General features: G+C 39.2%; 2 protein-coding genes across 3 annotated transcripts; both read right to left on the bottom strand.

The window, feature by feature from the left end:
- Positions 1-1,921: 1,921 nt before the first annotated feature.
- Positions 1,922-2,827, bottom strand: LOC121767340 (E3 ubiquitin-protein ligase RHA2A-like). The gene has a single exon (XM_042163587.1). The coding sequence runs from the start codon at positions 2,552-2,554 to the stop codon at positions 2,102-2,104; it is 453 nt and encodes a 150-aa protein (XP_042019521.1). The 5' UTR covers positions 2,555-2,827; the 3' UTR covers positions 1,922-2,101.
- A 2,029-nt stretch (positions 2,828-4,856) lies between these two features.
- LOC121768337 (nuclear poly(A) polymerase 1-like) lies at positions 4,857-11,526 on the bottom strand. Of its 2 annotated transcripts, XM_042164808.1 has the most exons (13): positions 11,484-11,526; positions 10,763-11,385; positions 9,872-9,949; positions 9,685-9,792; positions 9,113-9,175; positions 8,880-9,041; positions 8,121-8,234; positions 7,975-8,037; positions 7,521-7,850; positions 6,451-6,615; positions 5,477-6,343; positions 5,227-5,306; positions 4,857-5,119 (listed from the first exon to the last, which is right to left on the bottom strand). In XM_042164808.1, the coding sequence occupies exons 2-13, from the start codon at positions 10,877-10,879 to the stop codon at positions 5,074-5,076; spliced, it is 2,193 nt and encodes a 730-aa protein (XP_042020742.1). In that variant the 5' UTR covers positions 10,880-11,385; positions 11,484-11,526; the 3' UTR covers positions 4,857-5,073. The 2 variants fall into 2 exon arrangements, with proteins under 2 accessions (XP_042020742.1, XP_042020741.1); XM_042164807.1 differs by having other exon boundaries at positions 10,763-11,519.
- Positions 11,527-21,874: the final 10,348 nt, after the last annotated feature.

Here is a 21,874-nt window from a genome sequence, read left to right on the forward strand (position 1 = left end):
ACAGAAACAATGTCACAATTAAAAAAGTTGTAGTGCAGCTTGCAGCCAACATGGAAGAAAAATATCTAAAACAGAAAACACATGCATGTTATGAAGGAAAATGAGATCTTTTTCATTCTGCTCCTTTGTTTGTTATTGGATTGATTGGAACTTAATCAGCAACCTCTGTTGGAAAATTTATTTTGGATTATTTCAGTCTTATGAAGCCCTCAAACCCCAAAAATCTTACTATATGACAATTGACAGGCTCGGTATGATTATTAAAAGGGTTATTAGTTATTAAATTACTAAAATTTGGCTAAATCGTGGTTTCGCAAATTAACTTATAATTAAATTTATGTATTAGTTATTGATCATTCAGTTTCATCTTATTTTAATAATGAATTGGATTCGGTCCAATTTTAATGTTAATGTAAAGGCAGTAAATCTAATTAAGCGGCCGACGAATTTAACGATGTCATTTATCAATTAGCCTACAAATTATTGAGCTTTGACTTGACGACTTTGGACAAACACTTAAAATATTTATTTGGAAAATACTGAACTTTTAATTTCATCTACTTTTGTTAACAGTATAACATACACAAATTTCAAATCCTTGGTTTTGTAATAAGCCACCAACTGAACAAAACAATCTCGCAAAATCACAAAAGCTAGTTTTGTAGAATTTGAACCATTTTTCATTGACTCATACTAGGACGTGAAGTTGATGCAACAAAATTTAGTTAAATGGAAGAATGCATACTCCAATACCAATAGAATGTATTGGAGAAGATGTTCTTTCTTTTTTTCTATTTCTCCACTACTCCATCCTAAATCGTAAGTCACAACCTAATAAAATAGTGAACTGATCATGATATAGCGTAGATTAACTGGTAAGATGTTTTCCACCAACTAATTGATCATTTTTTAAAATCCTAAAATCAAAATTAGACAGATTTGTAAGTCAGATATGCAAAATCAAAACTTGGTCAAAATTCAGTATTTTACAAGCTACTATTATTCATACATTTAATGTCACGTGTGTGTCACACCACCACAAATGTGCCACATTAGCGATATGTCATTGTCTGATTTTGCTAAAATCTGATGTAGGTAGCAAAATCATGTCATATTTAACATTTCATGATTTAATATTTCAGTTTCAAAGTGTTATATAACCTATCAAAATGTAGTTACAGTATCCAAATTTTCAGTTGGCATGCAAATAATGTAGTAGTAGTAGTAGTAGTAGTAGGTAGTAATGGCATCTGCTTCAAGTTGCGTGTAGAAATACTGCCCAACCTAAGAGGGTCAAATAATTCACCAAAACATACCTTACAAAGTGGTCCACCACGCATATCACAATCACTAAAAAATGGAGTACCAACCTTCTATTGGCTTTCACTTTGCAACTTGCAACTCTTTCTATTCGTCCATTCCAAATTTGAGTGTTTATGGCTATTATTCCAAGTCAACTAGGCGTTGAGAAATAAACAAAACAAATTACTACTCCATTTCAATAGTGTCACTTTTCTACTAAGTACATTAAATTCTTTTGCTGTTACGCAAATTGAACTGGAGCAAATAATAATAATATTATAATGTTTTAATATTGAATAAATAAAAATTCATTAATCTTGAAATTCATCGTAGGTCAAGTTGTATACATCATGGAGGTCCCATAAAATTGGGCATAAATTTGATACTCAGTCTTGAACAGTTCAATGCACCTGAAATACGTCCCCACTAATATTTTCAATCACCAATTGGAATCCAGTGGATAAATCCATGGCTATAAATAATCACCAATTGGAATTCAGTAATTACAAATATAAGTTGATTACTACTACACTACTCCTTCTAAACTTTATTTATACAGTAGGTTAATGTCATTCACAAATCGGACAAAATAAATGCATAATGATCCAACAAATATAACTAGTAAAAACAGTTATTCATATTAAAAAATTAAAAGTAAACATATTCCAAAGTTGGAAAAAACAGTTGCAAAACCCTCCCACTTTCAATTGGAAAGGCAAAAAGAACAAAGGAAAAAGTCAAATGTGGCCCCGAAAGCGATCACAAAAAAATTAGGGCTAAAAAAAGGGGGAAATTCGATTCACGCGCCGTGAGGTGGGAGCCAATCCAGCAGATGGTCTGCCACGTGGTCGTCGGAGACCACCGGAGCGCGGCAGAGTGGGCAGCTGAAGTTGAGGTGGTGGAGCCAGCCGTCGAAGCACTCCTTGTGGAAGACGTGGCGGCACGCGAGCCTGCGCACGCGGTCCCCGCGAGCGAGGCGGTTGAGGCACACCGCGCAGTCGGCGTCCGGATCCTGGTGGTTGGGGTAGGAGCAGCCGGCGAGCTGGTGGCAGAGGACGATGAGGCTGGCGAGGCCGGAGCCGACAACGTCGTTGAGGGCGTGGAAGGGCGGAGGGGGCGAGAGGAGGCCGAGGTTGTGGAGGAAGGTGAGGATTAGGGATTGGAGGTAGCTGAAGCTTTTTCCGAGGAGAACCGCGGTGATTATGAGGATTGATTGGGAGGAGAGGTCGGAGAGGTGGTTGTGTAGGCCCATTGATCGGTTAATTTGGTGGAATTGGAATTGGAATTGGAATTGGAATTGGAATTGGAAGTGGAAGTGGAAGTGGAAGTGCGACGGAGAATGCGTGTATGCGTATGCATATATATGTGAGAGAGGAGATATATAGGTGGGAGAGGGAGGGAAGGCCAGGCAATTGAAGGCAGGCCGTTGTGCTGCTTCTTTGATGGATGTGTGGAAGACTGCTTTAACTAACTGTGTATGTGAGAGAGAAACTGATACACTGTGTGTGTGTATTGCTTATGTAGACAAAAGTGCCCAAAGAGTTGGAGAATTTTTTTTTTAAGAGTTCGAGATACATTCGGCAAGCTATCTAGCCCCTTCCCATTGCCACCCTCATGGCTCGGGTCCAGGCTCGTAAGCTTGCTAAGCCCCAAGGCAACAAGCCTTGTAAAGGCCCACAGGGGAAATTAATCACATCCCCATTGCCACCCTCATGGCTCGGGTCCAGGCTCGTAAGCTTGCCAAGCCCCAAGCCCCTCCCCATTGCCACCCTCATGGCTCGGGTCCAGGCTCGTAAGCTTGCTAAGCCCCAAGGCAACAAGCCTTGTAAAGGCCCACAGGGGAAATTAATCCCATCCCCATTGCCACCCTCATGGCTCGGGTCCAGGCTCGTAAGCTTGCCAAGCCCCAAGGCGCCAAGCCCCAAGGCAACAAGCCTTGTTAATCCCAAGTTGGGGAAATTAATCCCAAGTTGGGCCATCCAGGAGTCGAACTCGAGACCTCTAAGATAGCGCGGTATCCTTGTCACCCTACTCAACCACTTGAGCTAGGGGGCTTGGATAGAGTTGGAGATTTTGCACTTATTAGCATTCTCATCTCTTTTATTATTTTTTATTTTTTTTATTTATTCCACTAAATCGATCTCTTATTTAGTTTTTATACACCTTCTTGAGCCAACTAAACTAGATTGCCGTCGTATGTATTTTAGCTAGCAAGATAAAATTTCAAAAAGCTTCTAAGATCAATGCTCTACATTAAATTCTACATTCCTTGAGCAGTTTATCTAATTTAATTGCCATCACTCGAATCCATGCATCTATTAATGTAAAGCCCATACCTCACCCCGGAGCATTGAGCACAAGAATAATTGAAGTTAACATAACATTTGAAATCTAAAATTTATCGTAAATTAGTTTTCCATAGACAAGAATACTAACAACGTCATTCTAATAAAATACACGTTTTATATCAAATAAATGTAGCACTATATGCATGCATGTCAGCTTGTATCAATAGAAGTCGTGCACACAATAAATTCTAGGATGCATCTAATATCGGAGTAGCATTTAATTGAACGAAAATTTCTCCAAATCAATTTGGATCACACTCATTAATTAATTGCAGTTCTACTAAAAAGTTTTAACTAATATCATTTGACCAGAAATTTAAATTGAATTTCACGTCATTGTCACACCCATATATTAATATTAGTGGAGTGTTATTTTGAACGATATAGTATTATGTTGAACAATATATAGCACATAAAACGCCATTCATAACTCTAATAAATATCCACCACACCACTCCACACCTATATATGGACAGCGTGTTGAGACCACCAGCCTACGAAATTTAGAAATATGTGGTTTATTTTGACGTGTGACTGTCACTTAAACTAAAGCAAATTTAATTGAATTCTGCAATTTATTAACATACTAAAAATAACGACTCTACCAACACCAATGTTAAATAATCTTGAAGTGTTATTAACGGATGTAAAGTTATCGGAATCACTTCTTTAATCAAGTCGGGGTCCACATTTTCTATTTCTATTTCTATTACTATTTCCAAGGTGTTGATTCCTAAAGTAGTAATTAGAAATATAAAACTCCTATTATATGATTTAAATATAATTGGAACACAGTAGAAGAGTAGTGAATCATATAAATGGAACATAGTAGAATGGTAGTGAATCATCATGATTACTCATCTCATGAAATATATTAATCCGCACCTAATTCTTACCAAAGTTTGATTAATGAGATTCGATAAACTATGACGCTACACACGATTAACATGATGGTGATAGTGGAAGCTCATAAACTCGTTAGTAATCATAATTATGCTAATAATTTGATTGCAAATTCGAGACAATAACCTACAAATTAAATACTACCACTAGTAATTTGATTGCATTCAGCTTTTTAATTTTGATTATAAAATTCTAAGTTGAAACTCTTTGAAACGCAAAATTTTAGAAAATTTATAGTATTCCCTAAAAACCTGAATTGTGTGGAAATGAGCAGTAGAAGGAAGTATAACAAAGAGCATGCAATTATTCAAATTTATTGGATTGCAAAACATTGCGTTACACAGTTGAACTTAGTGTATAATTTACAACATGATTCCGCCACCACCAAATCCAATCCAATCCAATCTCAACAAAAAGGACCAAGTTTGTCGATATTTTATTATATAGCAACAAGACCTCCTTCGTACCATTCTCCACTCCTCGAGCTCAAGAGGTCGTTCCATTCCATGATTGCACGGACTCATGCACTGTTACCAGTTGCCTTAGGCAAAGAGGTGAAACTGAACCTGTAACATAAGCAGTGATATTTGCTTTTACTAACCAGTACAAGCTGCTGCGGCATAATAGATCATGATGATTTGGGATAGAAACATCGAGTTCCATAGATGGATACCTGATAAGCGGCTTCTGAGCTGGCACTTTTGCTGATGCAGATGCAGATGCGATTGCAGTTGATACGGGCAGTTCCAGAGGCTACATATACAATGAAAATGTCAGAAACCCAAACCTACACTTCCTAATGTAACCATGCATCTTCAAACATGAGTCATTGGAAATTAAGAGTTAAAGAAACATTGTAGAATACAAGATGGAAGGAAGAAACATGAAATGCACAAGAGCATAGAAAGGTTAGTTGCCAATACCTCTAGCTCCTCTAAGTCGGTCTTGGGTTGAATAATGGAGGCAGTGCCATTCCCTGCTATTGCTAATTCTACAGCTTCCTCGTCTGGGAACAACTCTGGTTGTGCAACTCCTTCTGCCTCCGCATTGTTCTGGGTTTCGCTCTTCAAAACACCTTCAAGCCCATCGAATACTTCCGAAGAAGCTTGGTGTGCGAGAGGAATCTGTGCAGAAGACTGCTCAGTGACGTGTTTCTCCGTTGCCATTGGAACAGGGAAAGCATCAGCAGAAGCTGAAGGTTTGGCAGCAAGTTCGCTTTGATCAAGTCCTGGAATTTCCCGGGCATGTATAGGGAGGTTCTCAGCAACTCCATCTTCAATTTTGGCGGCACTAATATCAGGTTCGGGTTGTTTACTTAAAATTCTTGGATCAAATGAAGTTGCATCACTGGCACATGCACCAGTGCTTGAAGACTCAGTCAAGCTAGTTCCTCTATTGGGTTCGTCTAGTTTCTTCCTCTTTCTGCTCACAACAGCATCAGATTGAACAGGGTAGGAGGCAAGTGATCTCAGAGTCGTACGACTCTCGGAGGAGTTTCTTTGGGGGGGAGATGGCCGGACTCCACCAGGAAAGACAAAGATAGGTAGGTCCTTCCGTTTAACATGGCACACATGGATCCACATTGCTGGCTTCCAGAACGAGTATGCATATACATCACGCTTAAAATCCTCGACTGTCATCCTTATATCAAATTGCTGAGCTTCTTGAGGGTTAGCACCTTCCTTCCTTCGCAATCCCATGAAATAACTATGGTGAAATGGCTTAGATTTATCTGAAAATTCACCAGGGTGTGGATGGCACTGAAGTACCCCACTTGTGTCCCTTTCAATCTGAATTATTAACAGCAAATTTAGTCAACAGATGGAAAACACCAGCCAATCAGAATTTCTGATTTAGCATCAAACAACTACGAGAATAAAAAGGTAGAAAGCAGTACCTTCAAGGTAAGCAAACGTTTCCTGGACTCAACCCAACCTTTCCAGCTCATCAAGTCATCATCAGTCTCTGCTGCTATGTCTATCTGCAGATAATTTTTGTATGCTTCAAAGAAAGCAAAAGGCTCAAAAAGAGTTTCCCACCTAAGCTTGTTTGCTTCTATATCCTGCCATACACAATTAGAAAAGTCAAGTGACCAGTAAAAAAGAAGAATGCATGCTGAAATCCAAAGCAGAAGCCAGAGATGAGGGAAATGTTCAGATGCGGAGCATAACCATCTGCCTAATATTTCATCAAGACAGGAATCTAGAAGCCAGTTTTAACAAAAGCTAAAATTAAATTTATTTCCAAAAACATGTACAGAAGTCAGTATTCAAGACTGTATAGTGTAACAAAACATTGTTAGGTGGAAACCACAATTAAATACATTGAGCAAAATATGTAATCCAGAAAACATAGCAATTGACATATCGTGAAATTAAGCACCAAGCGTGAAGCATACAACCAGAAACATGAAGAAAAACTAAGACGTCCAATTATAACGAACTATTTACTGACAAAAACACTGGATTGGACAACTATCCGCCTTAAGTCCTTATTCCTTATATTCTTAGAATCAAACTAGGTATGATTAATTTTCCAAACTCTTTCTATATCATCACTAAAGCTGATCCCAGACAAATTACTATATTACAGACAAGTGTCTCTTCTTTTCACTTTTGGATAGGAACCTTTACTGAGAACTAACATGTGCAAGAATGTGGTTTTGGATTTATGGTTTCTATAAAAAAGATCAGAATTCAGCTCTTATCAAACTGGACCTTTGCAGCATTCCGAGTAATCTAATCAGCCTATACGAATGACTAGCAGATAAAAGATGAAGTAGGCCAACTCTTTATGAATAGAAGAATTTAACAACTATCCTGACTTCCATGACACATGAGTCATATCTGCAGACCTACATTTGAGTTAATAATTTGGAGACAAGAAAAGAAACTAGCATTAGGAAAACAAGCAGATCTCGAATAGCAATCATCCAAATATAACTGGGGGGATAAGGAATTATAATACCTCGCATATCTCATTTCCCCGATGAAATTCTTCCATCATGACTCGCAATGTGCTTGTTGAGACGTTGTAGCTGGAGTTCATGCAGGGATATGCAGGAGTTATAATGGGCATCAGGTGTGTTCTGTCCTTATAATTTCTTCTAGGATCCCAGAAAGAAAGTCCTAAAGATCCATCTTGAATTGGACACAACATTACAGGATTTGGCCACCGCCACAAATTGTATACCCTAAAAAAGCGGGATACCAACATGCTCGGCAGAGCATTAGGGTACAGCTGGCAGATGCGGGCAACAAGCAATGCCCAATTGATACCACCAAGGAAACCAGTGACCTGGCTAGCAGAAAAGCAGTTTAAAAGAAAGACTACACATTAACTAAAATGATTGCATACATTATATAAAGTTATAAACACGAGAGAATAAGCCAAACACGCTAGCATAATTTTATTTCCTCACATTTGAATAAACTCCACGCCGCTTCGCCCACAGCCTCATACATCGCAGTGTAGTACGAAAACTCTATGGATGAAACATAAATTGATATTAAAAACTAATTTCAAGGAGATCATTCAACAAATAATTCAAACCTGTACAATTCACACCTGAATATTTGGGACCAGGCGCAATATATGGTCTGTTACTCTACAACCATTGAGACTTCGAACAGTCTGGTCGTCCACATTTTGGAGAATAGATTCTTGTGAAATATCCAAATCCTGAAAGCATTAGCATGAGAAAGAAAAGGATCAGACTAATTCAGAAAGGTACTTCAGTAGTCTTTCAGGAAAGACCATATCAAATATTTTAGGTATCAACCAAATGCTGTTCGCAACAGTCTCATCACCGGAACAAACACGCACATAGAAAACTTGATTGCAAGAACAGATGACATGGGGAAAGAATTTAAAACAAAAGACAAACGGTCTTCTGGGAAAGCAAATAGTTCATTTTCAATCTACTGATTAAAACCAGAGTTACTTCAATGCATCAGGTCAGTAAATACTAAATATACCAATTGAAGGAACCATATGACGTGCTAGATTGTATCAAATCAGCACTGGCAAATTTACAAAGGTTTGGGTTCAAGGAAATCCCCATATAGGATGCCAACAATTAGCTATCGTGCATGATAGCTTACAATACCACAATCGAGAAAACCCAATTCTAACTGTGTAGTCATAAAACTTCAATTGACACTTAACAGAAAAATGATAAGGAAAGAAACATAAGATAATCTCAAAGGCAAACATATTGATACATTTCCATTATTGTATCACTGTATGTAAAACTTGAAGAAGAGAGGAATCAAATAAAAAATGTGTACATACTACAAACTAGTTATGCAAAGAGAAAATCCATACTTCAGGAATAATCCACAGGGACACGTTTGCATAAAGTAGATCTATAGAGACACCATTGAACTTGAACCTCATCACCGGTACATGAGCATCTGGTACAGGATGCAGCTCTTGTACTTCAGGCATATCTGAAAGCATTCTGTGAAGTTCGCCAAAGAAGTCTTCCTGTATATGAAAAAGGTATCATCTTCCTTTCATAAATCATCCGTTAACAAGATGTCAACTAAGAAGCTTACATTTCGAGTAGCATATTTAGGTCCGACACATAAGGTATCAATATCAGCACCAGGGCCATGTACCTATAAGTAGAAGAAAGATGATAGATTCAGTCCTCAAAGGCCTGTTTGTTAATCTCTATAAATTGCAACCGCAATCTCAATAATAAGACTTGATAAAAAAAATCATACTCCATATATTCTTGTGAGGTCAATAATGTAAGTTGGCTTCTCCAAAGTCATGTTTAAAACCTTACCAACTTATCAGAGTCATGAAAATCATCACTTAGCCATAGAAAGATCCAATACCAACTTCGTTAACACTATGATGAAAATATAGCTTCAGCATAGAACTTTTACAATTTTAGGTGATCATGTTCTTAAGATAGTTGGTAATTAGAACAACATCCATACAGAATATTACATTTACTGACTTTCTCTTAACTACTAAAGACTCCATCTTGCCCAAACAATTGAAGGCACTTTGGACTTGAACTCTTTTACCAAAAAAAAGTCATCTCAGATAATCAAAGGAAAATTTAAAAAAGATAAACAAAAGTTAAACAAGCAAGTAAAAGTGATGGAAATCATACACCAAGCCGGTAAGAACCAAATGTGAAAATCTTTGCATTTGCCTCTTGAATTACTGATCCATTATAACCTCTAACACGGCCAACATTCTTCACCCATGTCTTGACAATCTGTGAATTAATCCTATATCAATATTCATATTTAACAGCTGTAAAACAAGTAAACCATTTGAAGTTTAAAACAGGTGACCTGGTCTAATCTACCAAGAACTTCCTCTCTTTTGATAGCTTCATCATGACTCTCATACAATCCCGCATCTACAAGAAACTGGAAACCCATACACGAGAGAGCAGTTAGGCTACATTAATTAGAGAAAAAGGGTACAAGAGAAACAAAAAAAGAAAGTATATAACGTTAAAGAGATATTAGAAGTTCTAGAGTATAGAAAAAAAGCTGCCAACAACAAAACCAGATGAGCTTCTTTCTTTCTACCCCAGTACCCCCTCAAAAGAAAATTGAGCTTAGCACAAGAAGCACTTGTGCAGAGTTGGGCTGGTAAGCAAATTTATTACACAAGGAACACAAAGAAGCTGCTATTACTACACTAGTACAGCGATATGGTCATCAACAAACTAGGTTCAACTAAAGAGAGTTTCTTCCCTTTGACATAATTCATAACTTTGTATTCCAGAGGGCACCAATGCAATTTTTTTATTTTCCACCAAGTAGCAAAAGTTCAAGTTCCCTACCTTCTGTGATTGCTAACTAAACCAACTACTGGGGTTTCATAAGTTTGATTACTAATGTAAGGTATGAGAAAAAAGCAAGCAAATAAGAAACTACAAATTCTCAGGTTGTTGTTCTCTAAGTAAATTTATAGGCAATGGTGCCAAGAGGGAGAGAATTGGGGAGTTATTATCCCTTCATTGCCGTTTTTTCTCTTCTTTGTCGAACAGTTTGCATAAATTTCCCCTTCAGTTATCTTTTCTCATGTTCTTTCAACAAAACAACCAAATTATTCTTTTCAATTTCCCCCTTGGTCCATTCTAGCAATCATGGCAATAAGAGCAATAACCTCTCAAACAAAGTACAGCTGAATAGTGCATAAGCACTTGATGTAGAAGGACGTAAATAACCAACCTTTTCTAACTCACGAGTCTTAGAAACGTCAGATTCTGAAGGGCCACCAGTCGAGATGGGCTCGGATAATCCGACACGAGTTGCAGTAGCCAAAGCACTTGATCCAGGGCTACCCATTAACTAAACCCTTCTCAGCAATTCAACGCAGTTCCTTCTCTTTGCTAATAATTTTTATTTTTTTTCTTTTTTTTCACTCTCTCAGAACATCAAAATGAAATAACAAAGAAAATAGCAACAGAAATCTCTCGTTCTTATTTCCGATAACAGTTAACAATCAGCTCTCATGAAAACATAATCAACAATTAGGTTATCGCGAACAATCAATCAACTGAGAAAATGAAAAAAATAAAAATAAAAGCAGTATTCCTCAATCTTTTTATTGAATTCCAGATTCGCTACAGGAAAGATACAAACGAAATTGGAAAGGCAGAACCCTTGACCAATAGATAAACCTCTCCCTCAAATTTTCTGTCTCTACTACACAGCTACGCTGTAACTAAAATCGAAAACCCAAAAGTACATCGAGCGAGACCCCGGTAATCGATTTTTTTTCTTTTATCTTTTTTTTTCTGGATTTCGTTCTCGATGAGGCCTTTGGGTCTTCTGGAAAACAGTATAAATCCCTAAAGTCAATGAAAACGCTGGAGTTACCCGCATCTGTAAACCAATTAACTCGTGAGAGGTGAGCGTGTGTGCGCGCGCGTGAAGAGAGAGAGCTTACAGGAGGAGAGTCGGCGACTGCGGGAAGATGGTTTGGAGATAATTCAAGAAATGTGATCTAATAATTGGTTTCGACCGAATATATAAGGGAAAAAATTCAGAAAAGGGTAAACGGGGGTAATATAGTAATTTGAAATTGAGAGTGGAATAACACACTAGCCAGCGTTATTTTTATTTTTATTTTTATATCAACTTCACGAGTATAATTCGCTCAGTTATAACTTAGAAATTATGTTAGGCTTATGATTTGAAATATGAAAATGGAGATGTGGAATTGGAATTGGAATTGGAATTGGAATTGGAATTGGAATTGGAATTGGAATTGTAATTGTAATTGGAATTGGAGCATTTCATTTTAAATTTAATATTTTGTATAAAAAAAAATTAGATTTGAAATTGAATTGCAATTCCATGATTTGAATTTCATATCAAAAGTAGAAAATTGGAATTCCAAATAGTCATAAAATTAAATAGTTTTACTATATATCCACACTACACACAATGCACACATTTCACACATTACATGCATTTCACGCACTACACATACTTCACACACATTTCACACACTTCAGACATTTTGTGTATAGTGTGCGTAGCGTGTGTATTTTGAGTAAATGTGTAGTGTGTGTGTTTTATGTATAGTGTATGTAGTGTGTGGTATGTTTATTTTGTGTACAGTGTGTGTAGAGTGTGAAATGTGCTTTTTGTATAGTGCGTGCGCAATGTCTATAGTGTATAGTGCGTGCACAATGTCTATAGTGTGTGTCGTGGGTTATTGTGTGCAGTGTGTATTTTGTATATAATATGTGTAGTGTATTTTGTGTACAGTGTGTGTATATTGTGTGCAGACTGTGTATTTTGTATATAATGTGTAGTCTGTGTATATTGTGGTCACTATGTGTATTTTTTGTAAAATGTGTGTAGTGCGTGTATATTATGTGCAACGTGAGTATTTTGTGTAGTGTGTGGAATGTGTGTATTTTGTGAATAGTGTGCATGAGTATGTATTTTGTGTATAGTGCGTGTGCACAAATTCTTCAAATTCAATTCCATGTCAATTTTTGCTTTATTTTACCAAACATTGGATTTGGAATTGAATCATAATGAATTAGAATTTCAATTCAATTCCAATTCCAATTCCAATTCCGTGTACCAAACGGAATTGGAATTGCCTTGTCGTTGTTTTAGTTCTTGTCGAGAGAGGAGGACATTTTGAAAAAGTAACTAAGGAGTACAGACGCTCCGAGAACTTTGAAGATAAGGCACTTATAGTAAGTGCAAAGTATTAAGAGTATCCACAATAGGGGAGCCGCGGCTCCACATTGCTGAGGAAAGGGAGAGGCGCGGCGGGGGGTGCCCATGGGCGCGCCACGGAGACGGCCTGGCCGAGGCTCTTGGGTGCGAGCCGCGACGCCCTATTGTGGCGGCCGAGAGACGCGGCTCCACCCAAGTTTCGATTTTTTTTAATTTTCTTATTTCTTATAAATATACTCATTTTTCTCCATTTTTTTACCTCATTTCAATCTCCACTCTTTTCAATTTATCTCAATTATACTTTCAAAAAATGAGTACCGACGATGATGAGTTTCAACAAATGATTGATCGGGAGTTCGATGAACTGGTTGAAGAGGTTCAACGTGAAGCTGACGAGGAAGCGGCTGCTGCTTGGGCGGCGGTCCCTCGGCCAATCCATCATCGGCGAACAATCCGCCGTGACCATGTCGGGGCCGACCAACGGCTGATGGAAGACTACTTTGGCTAAAACCCCTGTTATCCGCCAGAGATTTTCTGTCGGCGATTTAGAATGTCACAACGGCTCTTCATCCATATAGCGACGTCATTGGCGCAGCGGTGCAAGTGCTTCACCCTACGACGTGATGTCAGCAGTCGAATCGGATTGTCGACATATCAGAAGTGTACCGCTGCAATTAGGCAGCTTGCCTATGTCGGGTCTGCTGACATGTTCGACGAATACCTACAGATGGGCGAAACGACTTCCCTACATGCGCTGAGACAGTTTTGTAGGGGCATCCAGGCTATCTACGGAAGCTAAATGCCGATGAATGTCATAGATTGATAGATATGCACGAGAGGGTGCACCAGTTTCCAGGGATGTTGGGCAGCATCGATTGCATGTACTGGGAGTGGAAGAACTGCCCGGTGGCTTGGAAGGGGCAATTCACTTCTGGATTCAAAGGGAAACACCCCACGATGATCCTGGAAGCCGTTGCTGACTACCGTTTGCAAATCTGGCATGCGTATTTTGGTGTCGCAAGGTCTAACAATGACATCTACGTTCTATAGTTGTCTCATCTCTTCAATAACGAGTGTCGGGGTGAGGGTCCGGAGGTCAGATTCACGGCCAACGGTACGCAGTACAACAGGGCATATTATTTGGCCGATGAGATATACCATCATTGGCTTGTGTTTGTCAAGATGATCCAGCCCGGTTGGACCGAAGCGATCCTATTTCGCGATGAAACAAGAGGGTGCTAGGAAGGATGTTGAGCGAGCTTTTGGTGTCCTCTAATCACGATGGGTCATTCTACGGTGCCCGGTACGAGTTTGGCACGAAAATGATGTCGCCTCCATCATGTATGCATGTATCATATTGCACAATATGATAATAGATAACAAAGGATTTGATGCAGAGCGCTGGGCACCGGAAGAGGGTGCTAATACAAGTCATGGTATTGCCACCACCCCCTGCAGATGGGTGTACCACGTACTAATGCATACTTGATCCAACGGTTCACCGATATGCGGAGAGAAACATCACATTTGACACTGCAGGCTGATTTGGTTGAAGAGCTCTGGAATCATAGGGGAGGGAGCGCAACGTGATATGCGTTCGCGGTGTAGTTTGCGTGATGTCGATAATTTTCGTTGTATAATTTCCCCCTTTCTATAACACAACGAAGATTTGGTTTTAATTTTTTTTATTAAATTTTGCATTTTTTTAATAATTATTATAGTCCGATGATTTTTATTCTAGTTAAATTAAAATATACAAAAAATGAAAAAAAAAATAATTTATGGCTTGGGGCTTGTCCACTATTAGGATGGATAAGTTTTTTTGTGGCCTGGCCAAGTTTCTTGGCCTTGGCCAAGTTTTTTGTGGCTTGAGCATGGCCATGGGATTAACTATTGTGGACACCCTAAAGGCCAACTCATTGGCCAAGTTAGAGAACTTACTCTGCTCAGGGCAGAAGAGAAGATGCTAGAAGAGGTAGTACAATAGTATGCTTGTTAGGGTGTCCACAATAGTTAAGCCCATGGAGGTGTTTCACAAAAACTTGGTCATGCCACAAAAAAAGTTGTCCACCCTAATAGTGGACAAGCCCAAACCACAAATTAATTATTTTTTTCATTTTTTTATACTTTAATTTAACTAGAATAAAAAACATCGGACTATAATAATTATATAAAATGCATAATTTAATAAAAAAATTAAAACCAAATTTTCGTTGTATTATAGAAAGGGGTAAAAATTAAAACTCATTTTTTGAAAGTAGAATTGAGATAAATTGAAAAGAGTGGAGATTGGAATGAGGTAAAAATGGGTATATTTATAGAATTAAGAAAAAAAATAGAAAGTTAGGCTGAACCACGGCTCTCGGCCGCCACAATAGGGAGCCGCGGCTCTCGCCCAAGAGGCGCGGCCGAGCCGCCATTCCCCCCCCCCCCCCCCCCCACGACCTTCCGTGGCCCTAGCAATAGGGCGCCGCGGCCGAGCCACCCTCTACCCGGGAGCCGCGGCTCCCCTATCGTGGACACTCTGGAGTCTCAACTCTCAAGTTTTGTGCGTGACTTTGTTTTTTAGTGTTGCTAAGCTAAGGCCTTTTCTCAATTTTGGCTTTTCCCTCTCATATCATCAAAACTATAATTATCATTGGAAATCAGTGAGAAAGGTGCCCAATTGTAGGATTCTTGTCGTGACTTTGTTTTTTGTCAATCTCCCTCGCACTAACACAAGATTATGGTAGAAAAACGCCCAACATTGTATTGTATGTTGTCCAATTGCTTTTTATTTCTTTTTGCACACAGACATTTTAGAGCCTTTGTCCGAAGACTATCAATGAACAAACTCATTCCTGCTTCTCTTTATATGCAATCTATTTAATTTTAGGTTAGTTATTAATTTGGCACCTAATCTTAAGCTAACCAAACAATGTATTTTGATTCGTTTCATTTTTAAACCATAGATTGATAGTTCATTTATTCAACCCAAGAAAATGGCTGAATTTATAGCAATGGCCCAATATACATACTCCAATAAGAAACGCATCAGAAGCCCACTTCAAAGGAAAGGATGACTTTTAAGTTTTAAGCATCGGTGGTGAAGTGAAGCATTGCACAATCATTTCAATTTTCAAACACAAAAAGGAAATAATAATGAAGAAAATTATTGTTAAGAAGTGATTCAGAGTTGATGCACCAACTTTTGGTGGTAGTGAAACATTTTTATTTAAGAAGGAATATGGAAAACAAAGCAATAAAAAAAGAATAAACAGACTTGGTAGTGCATGATTGATATGGCTGTCGGAATCAAGCAAATTGACTAGGTAAATAATGTTGAGAGAAATCGAATCTGACCATATATCTTCCAGACAGCTCGGGGACCTCTGCTTCATCCTGTCCTCTAAAATCTAAATAAACATTCAAAATTAATTAATGTCTCATGCATTAGTGAAATTCTATTGACTAACAAAAAAATGATTTAGTAAGATTGTCTAAAAGAAACACAGATCGGTTTAGAACTGATTTTGAGAAGTAGACACAATTTGACTGGTTGGTTTGATCTGCATGCATAAAATATTAAAATTCCAAGTCATGGGCCTCGTAGTTTAAATATACTACTCCCTATTTTTCTTGCTTTTAAAATGGGTGAGGAATATAAATTGCAATTTTCTTATCCTTGGATTAAATTATAGTAGTAATTGTAACTTTATGTACACGTAATTTAATTTGATGCCAACAACACACCCATACTCTTCATTTAGAAAAATCAGGATGGATCTTGGAGAAAATAAACAGCATAAATTTAACTATATATTCAAAGACAATTCTATAGCACCACTTAAATAATTAGGATATTAGTGCTGCATAGAGTCTCATCAACTATATTCCAACTCTCATACTAAGATTTAAAACCGAAATAGTATTAGATAAAAAAATTTCAATTTTTCTTATATACATAGAATGATGGCTTTTAATTATACTCGAAACAAAGTTGTTTCACTAAAATAAGAAAAATGAGACGAAAAGACAAGAAAACCTACTTATTTAAGCAAACGACCTCATTTTGAGCATTACCAAAAACGTCCTTTTAGAGCATCCACAGTGGTTATAGCCCAGCCATAGCCTAGCCACAAACTCCTCATGCCACATCATCAATACTAAAAATCATCCCGCCACATCAGAAATAGCCCAGCCATAGCCTAACCACATCAATAGCCACATCACTAATAACACAATATACGGAATTTAATTTACGAGACATATACGAGAAACATTAATAATACTATTTTAATTTTTTAAAAAAAATACAATAAATTTTAAAAAAGTACAAAAATTTTAAAAAAGTACATTAATAAAAAAATTACATTAAAAATCGCAAAAAGTACATTACTTAAAAAAAATCACTCGCCGGTTCCCTCGCCTCCGTCGTCGCCGTCGCCACCGCCGCCTCCGTCGCCACTGTCACCGCCGCCTCCGCTGCCACCGCCGCTGCCGCCTTCACGCAGATCGTCATTCATGCTCTCGAGCAATGTGAAGAGAAATCTCTTCTCTTGGGGGTCCGTCGCCGCTCGCCATTCGGCTAACGTCTTCACTATCATCTGGCGCGTTTGTTGACGCGCGAAGTACTTGAGATCCTCTGTAGACTGGCGGTCAAAGGGGGATGCCGACTGGACCTCCTGGGAACCCCCGGCGACCCCCCTCGCCTCCCGTTGCGCCCACTTTTGCCCAGCAGGGCGAGGTCGGCGGCCGAACGAACGAGGGTTGGGGAGCACCTGGTCCGTCTCGGGGAGGTCATGGGAACCACCGCTGCTGCCGCTGAAATCCCCGGTATAGTTCAATCGTTGCTTCTTCGGCCAGCCAGCGTCGACACCTACTCGGAATTTCTCGGAGTCGTTCAGCACAAGATATCAGTTCCAGTAGGTGAAGTCCTTATACAACCCGGGCTAGGGGAAGGCTTTCTCCGCTATCCTCCTGCAGTCGTCCTCCGTTTGGCCACTACTCTGCATGCGGAGGGCGTTGGTGTACAAACCCCGAAAATCGGGAGACGACAGCCCTGATTCGGTTCCACGCCTTCCGGCAATCCTCCCCGTTGTGTGGCCTCCCCTCCGGGCAAAATAGGTGGTAGGCTGCTGCTACCTTGCCCCACACGTTGACGATCCTCTGGTTATTAGAAACAAGAGGATCGTCGCAAACACTCACCCTCGCCTTTGACAGCGCAACGTTCTCCTCGTCCGTCCACCTTCTCCGTACCGTGGGGTCATCCCCACCCGGCTGCGACGACTCCCCGACCTTTTTTCCCTTGCCCTTCTTCTTTGAGGCGCCACTACCCTGCACTGCTCCCCCGTTTGAACGGGAGTTTCCGGAACTCCGAGACTATCAAACCCCAAATCCGACAACGCAAAATCATCAAAACCGCTCGGCGTGAACTGCACATCCCTTGGGGTCGATGTGTGCGACGAAGCAGTCAAAAAATCAAAACTGGGGCGATAGACGTCCCCCGCGTCACCTGCGTCGCCGGTACGCCCCCCGGCGTCCCCTGTGTCGCTAAACCTCCCTCGGGTATCATCTGCATATTGGATGCCCAAACCCGCATCGCCGGGAACCCCCCCGGCGGACTCCCTCCGGTCGGCATCCCGGGTAGCATCTGCTGCCACGGGTACATGTTGTAGTACCCGGGCATCTGATTCAATCCGCCTCCAACGGGGATTGGGGGAGTTTGAGAACCGCTCGTCCCTGAACTAGGCTCGTTGTTCAGATCCATTTCTCGGTGTTGATCTTGTACAGAAATTAAGATAGAGAGAGTACTCGTTAATACAAGTGGTGCGAATGAAAATGAAGTGCAAATCGCGTATATATAGTGTTTCGAAAATTAAAAATAAAAAATAAAAAATCCGCTGGGCTATGCGCTGGGCGATCCGGGCGCTGCAATGGAGCCGAGCGGATCGCCCAGCGGATTTTGACCGCCTAGCGCTAGGCGAAATTGATTTCCGGAAAACCGCTCGGCGGTTTTCGGATCCTCCAATGGTTCGCCTAGCGACCGCCTAGCGCCGGCGCTCGGCTAGGCGGTGCGCTAGGCGCCATTGTGGATGCTCTTATAGACGGATGAAACAGTTGCAAAAAATATTTTCATCGGTACAATTTTTCGTAATTTAAATAACTATTAATCTATTACCCCTAAATCATTTTTTAAATAATGACGATAAGTAATTTAAACACATACACACATGGCTTACGTTATCATCACCGGTACAACACTAACCCAACACTAATTTGTTTTGCCCACCATAATCTCAACACACTCACACAAACACATAGCTTGGAGTTAGTGTTCACTTTTTTCAACTAAATTGACACTAAAGTTTAGGGGGCATTTTTCAAGATGACAGCTTCTAGTGTGGAGTATAAATCAATCCCGATTATAATTTCATAATAAATTAAGTTACAAAATTATAAATATTGAAATGAAAAATTAGAATTTGGTCAAAGATTGATAATTTAAGAGTTACTACTATTTTAAAAATCCAAATACGAAGTGATTGTGGATCATGCTATTCCATCTTCTCTTTTACATCATGCACCCTTTTCTTTTCACTTTTGTCAATAATGAAAATAAGTTGAAAAATTATTGTAGATCAATGGATGGGAGCACAAGAAGGCCTACTTGTTGACGCCTCAATACTACTATTGTATAGTAAAAGTTGTTTTTTATGATGTGAACGTATATAATATGATTAGACATGTAGTTCGGGTTAAATGTCACGAACTATGTGCGGTTGGTCTTAGTTACGTCAAATCATAATATTCCAGTTTTCTTTTATTAATGATCAAATATAATGTGTACACTTTTTGTAGGAGTATTTAACCAGCGCAATCATAAAATTTTTGAAAATTTTATTTATTCACTAATTTTAAATTTGACAAAAATAATATCTTGAAACGGTGGGTCATTTTTCTACCGACTATGTATAGATTCTGGCTTTTAAAAATGATATGGAAGACGAGTTGTCATTTAATTAACAATGTGGAACGTCACTTAATATTTGTCACTTAATATTTGTTTTAAAAAACATATTTGTCATTAATAAGGATTTCTTTCTCATTATCTTTCATCTCCATCTCCACCTCACTCTCTCTATTCTCTTTCTCTCTCTTCAACATAGTTCTTCAGACCATCCACAATTCCGCCCAGCCGAGCACCGGCGGCCCGGCGCTGGGCGGTCCGCTGGGCGGTCTATTGCAGTCGCCCAGCGGGCGAATGGAGAGAGAAACCGCGCAGCGCTGGGCGGTGCGCTGGGCGATCCGCTCGGCGCTATTGCAGCGCCCGGATCGCCCAGCGCACCGCCTAGCGCGAAATTTAATTTATTTTTTTTTTCGAAACACTATATATACGCGCTTTGCTCGTCATTTTCATTCGCGCGGATGGGATATACCCTAGGTGGCCCGTCTTTGTGAAGACAATCCGATGCCCAGGAGATGAGAAGAAGGCCTACTTTGCGGCACGGCAGGAGTCGGCGCGCAAGGACGTGGAGCGCGCATTTGGTGTGCTCCAGTCTCGATGGGCGGCAATTAAGGGTCCAACGCGTTTGTGGAATGTCCAATGCATTGCTGATATAATGTACGCCTGTATTATCATGCACAACATGATTGTCGAAGATGAAGGTGGCGAACTAACCAATTGGGTCAACGACGATAATGAAGCCGGTCCAAGCCACTTCGTGGCCGCCCCCAACGTACGGAGTGGGGTACCTCACGATGAAGCCGGCCTCCTACAAGCACATGCCGACATGCGCCAAACGACGGCTCATATTCGACTCCAAAAGGATTTAATTGAAGAGTTATGGGCGCGGAGGATTGACCGCCGTTAGTTTTTTTAATTATGTAATTTTTTTTAATTAATGTACTTTTTAAATTTTATTAATATTAGTGAATTTTCTTGTTTTTGTGTCGTAAATTTAATTCCGTATATTGTGTGATTGTTAATTATTTCATTTTGTATATATTTGTTAATAGTGATGTGGATATTATGTGGCTAGGCTATGGCTGGGCTATTTGCTTGTTTTGATGATGTGGCAGGAGGATTTTTAGTGCTGATGATATGGCAGTGGCTAGGCTATGGCTGGGCTATTGCTGAGCTATTCCTATTGTGGATGGTCTCATGGTCCGTGTCAACTTTCCAACTAGCCCCGACAAGCCACCTATACTAAAATTTTGTCACATTAGCTAACGAGTGAGAAATTGACACCTCATTCAAAGTTCATGAGTACTCCATCCGTCTCCAAAAAATTGACAAACTTGTAAATGACGCGGATTTTATTGTTCAATTGATAAAGTAAGAAAGAGATAAGAAAAAAATAAGAGACAGAAAAAAGGTAGTGGAATGAGTGTTAGTAGATTGTGAGGTCCACATTATAAATGATGTGTATAATTATTATTTGTTGAATTTTTTTTCATATTTAGACTTTGTCTGATTTTGAAGGACGAGCAAAATGGTAAAACTAATTTATTTTTTGGGAACGGATGAAGTATTATTTATCAAGTCTAAAATTCTTGGTAAAATCAAAATTTTAAAAATACTTTGATATTAAGCGACAATAACTCATTAGTAAAATAGTGAGTGTAGAATTAATTTCCTATGATTTATTGTACATTTCTCAGTTCACATGAGAGGAATGCATTTTCCACTAGTAAATTATAGAGTTATAGTAGTAACTATTTTTGTCATTCATTACTAAAATTGTTAATGGATACAAGAAGTGGAGTATTTAGAAGCTTAACTAATTCGACTGTAAAAAACGTTGATGTAATTCAAACTTGTAGTAATTCCATTGTGGCCCACTATTCTGAATAAGATTAGACACATCGTATTCTAATGTCCGAATGTAAAACTGATGATGTACTAATAAAGTGGAGTAGTGTTATTGAATAGCAAAACACAGTGTATGAAATTAAGGTTTGTTAAAGCTGAATACATTAATTTTGTTTCGCCTTTTTGTTATGGGAGAGACGTAATACCCACCTTCTGTTTGTTATACATTTATGAATTTTAGGTACTTCCCATAGATTAAAGCTGCCCAATTATAGTCAATCACATCATCATCCTATAAAAGTGGACAACTAACATTGTTTAAGTGTGTACTCCATATAACAGAA

This window comes from Salvia splendens, chromosome 15, assembly GCF_004379255.2.
Source record: "Salvia splendens isolate huo1 chromosome 15, SspV2, whole genome shotgun sequence".
Classification (NCBI taxonomy): domain Eukaryota; kingdom Viridiplantae; phylum Streptophyta; class Magnoliopsida; order Lamiales; family Lamiaceae; genus Salvia; species Salvia splendens.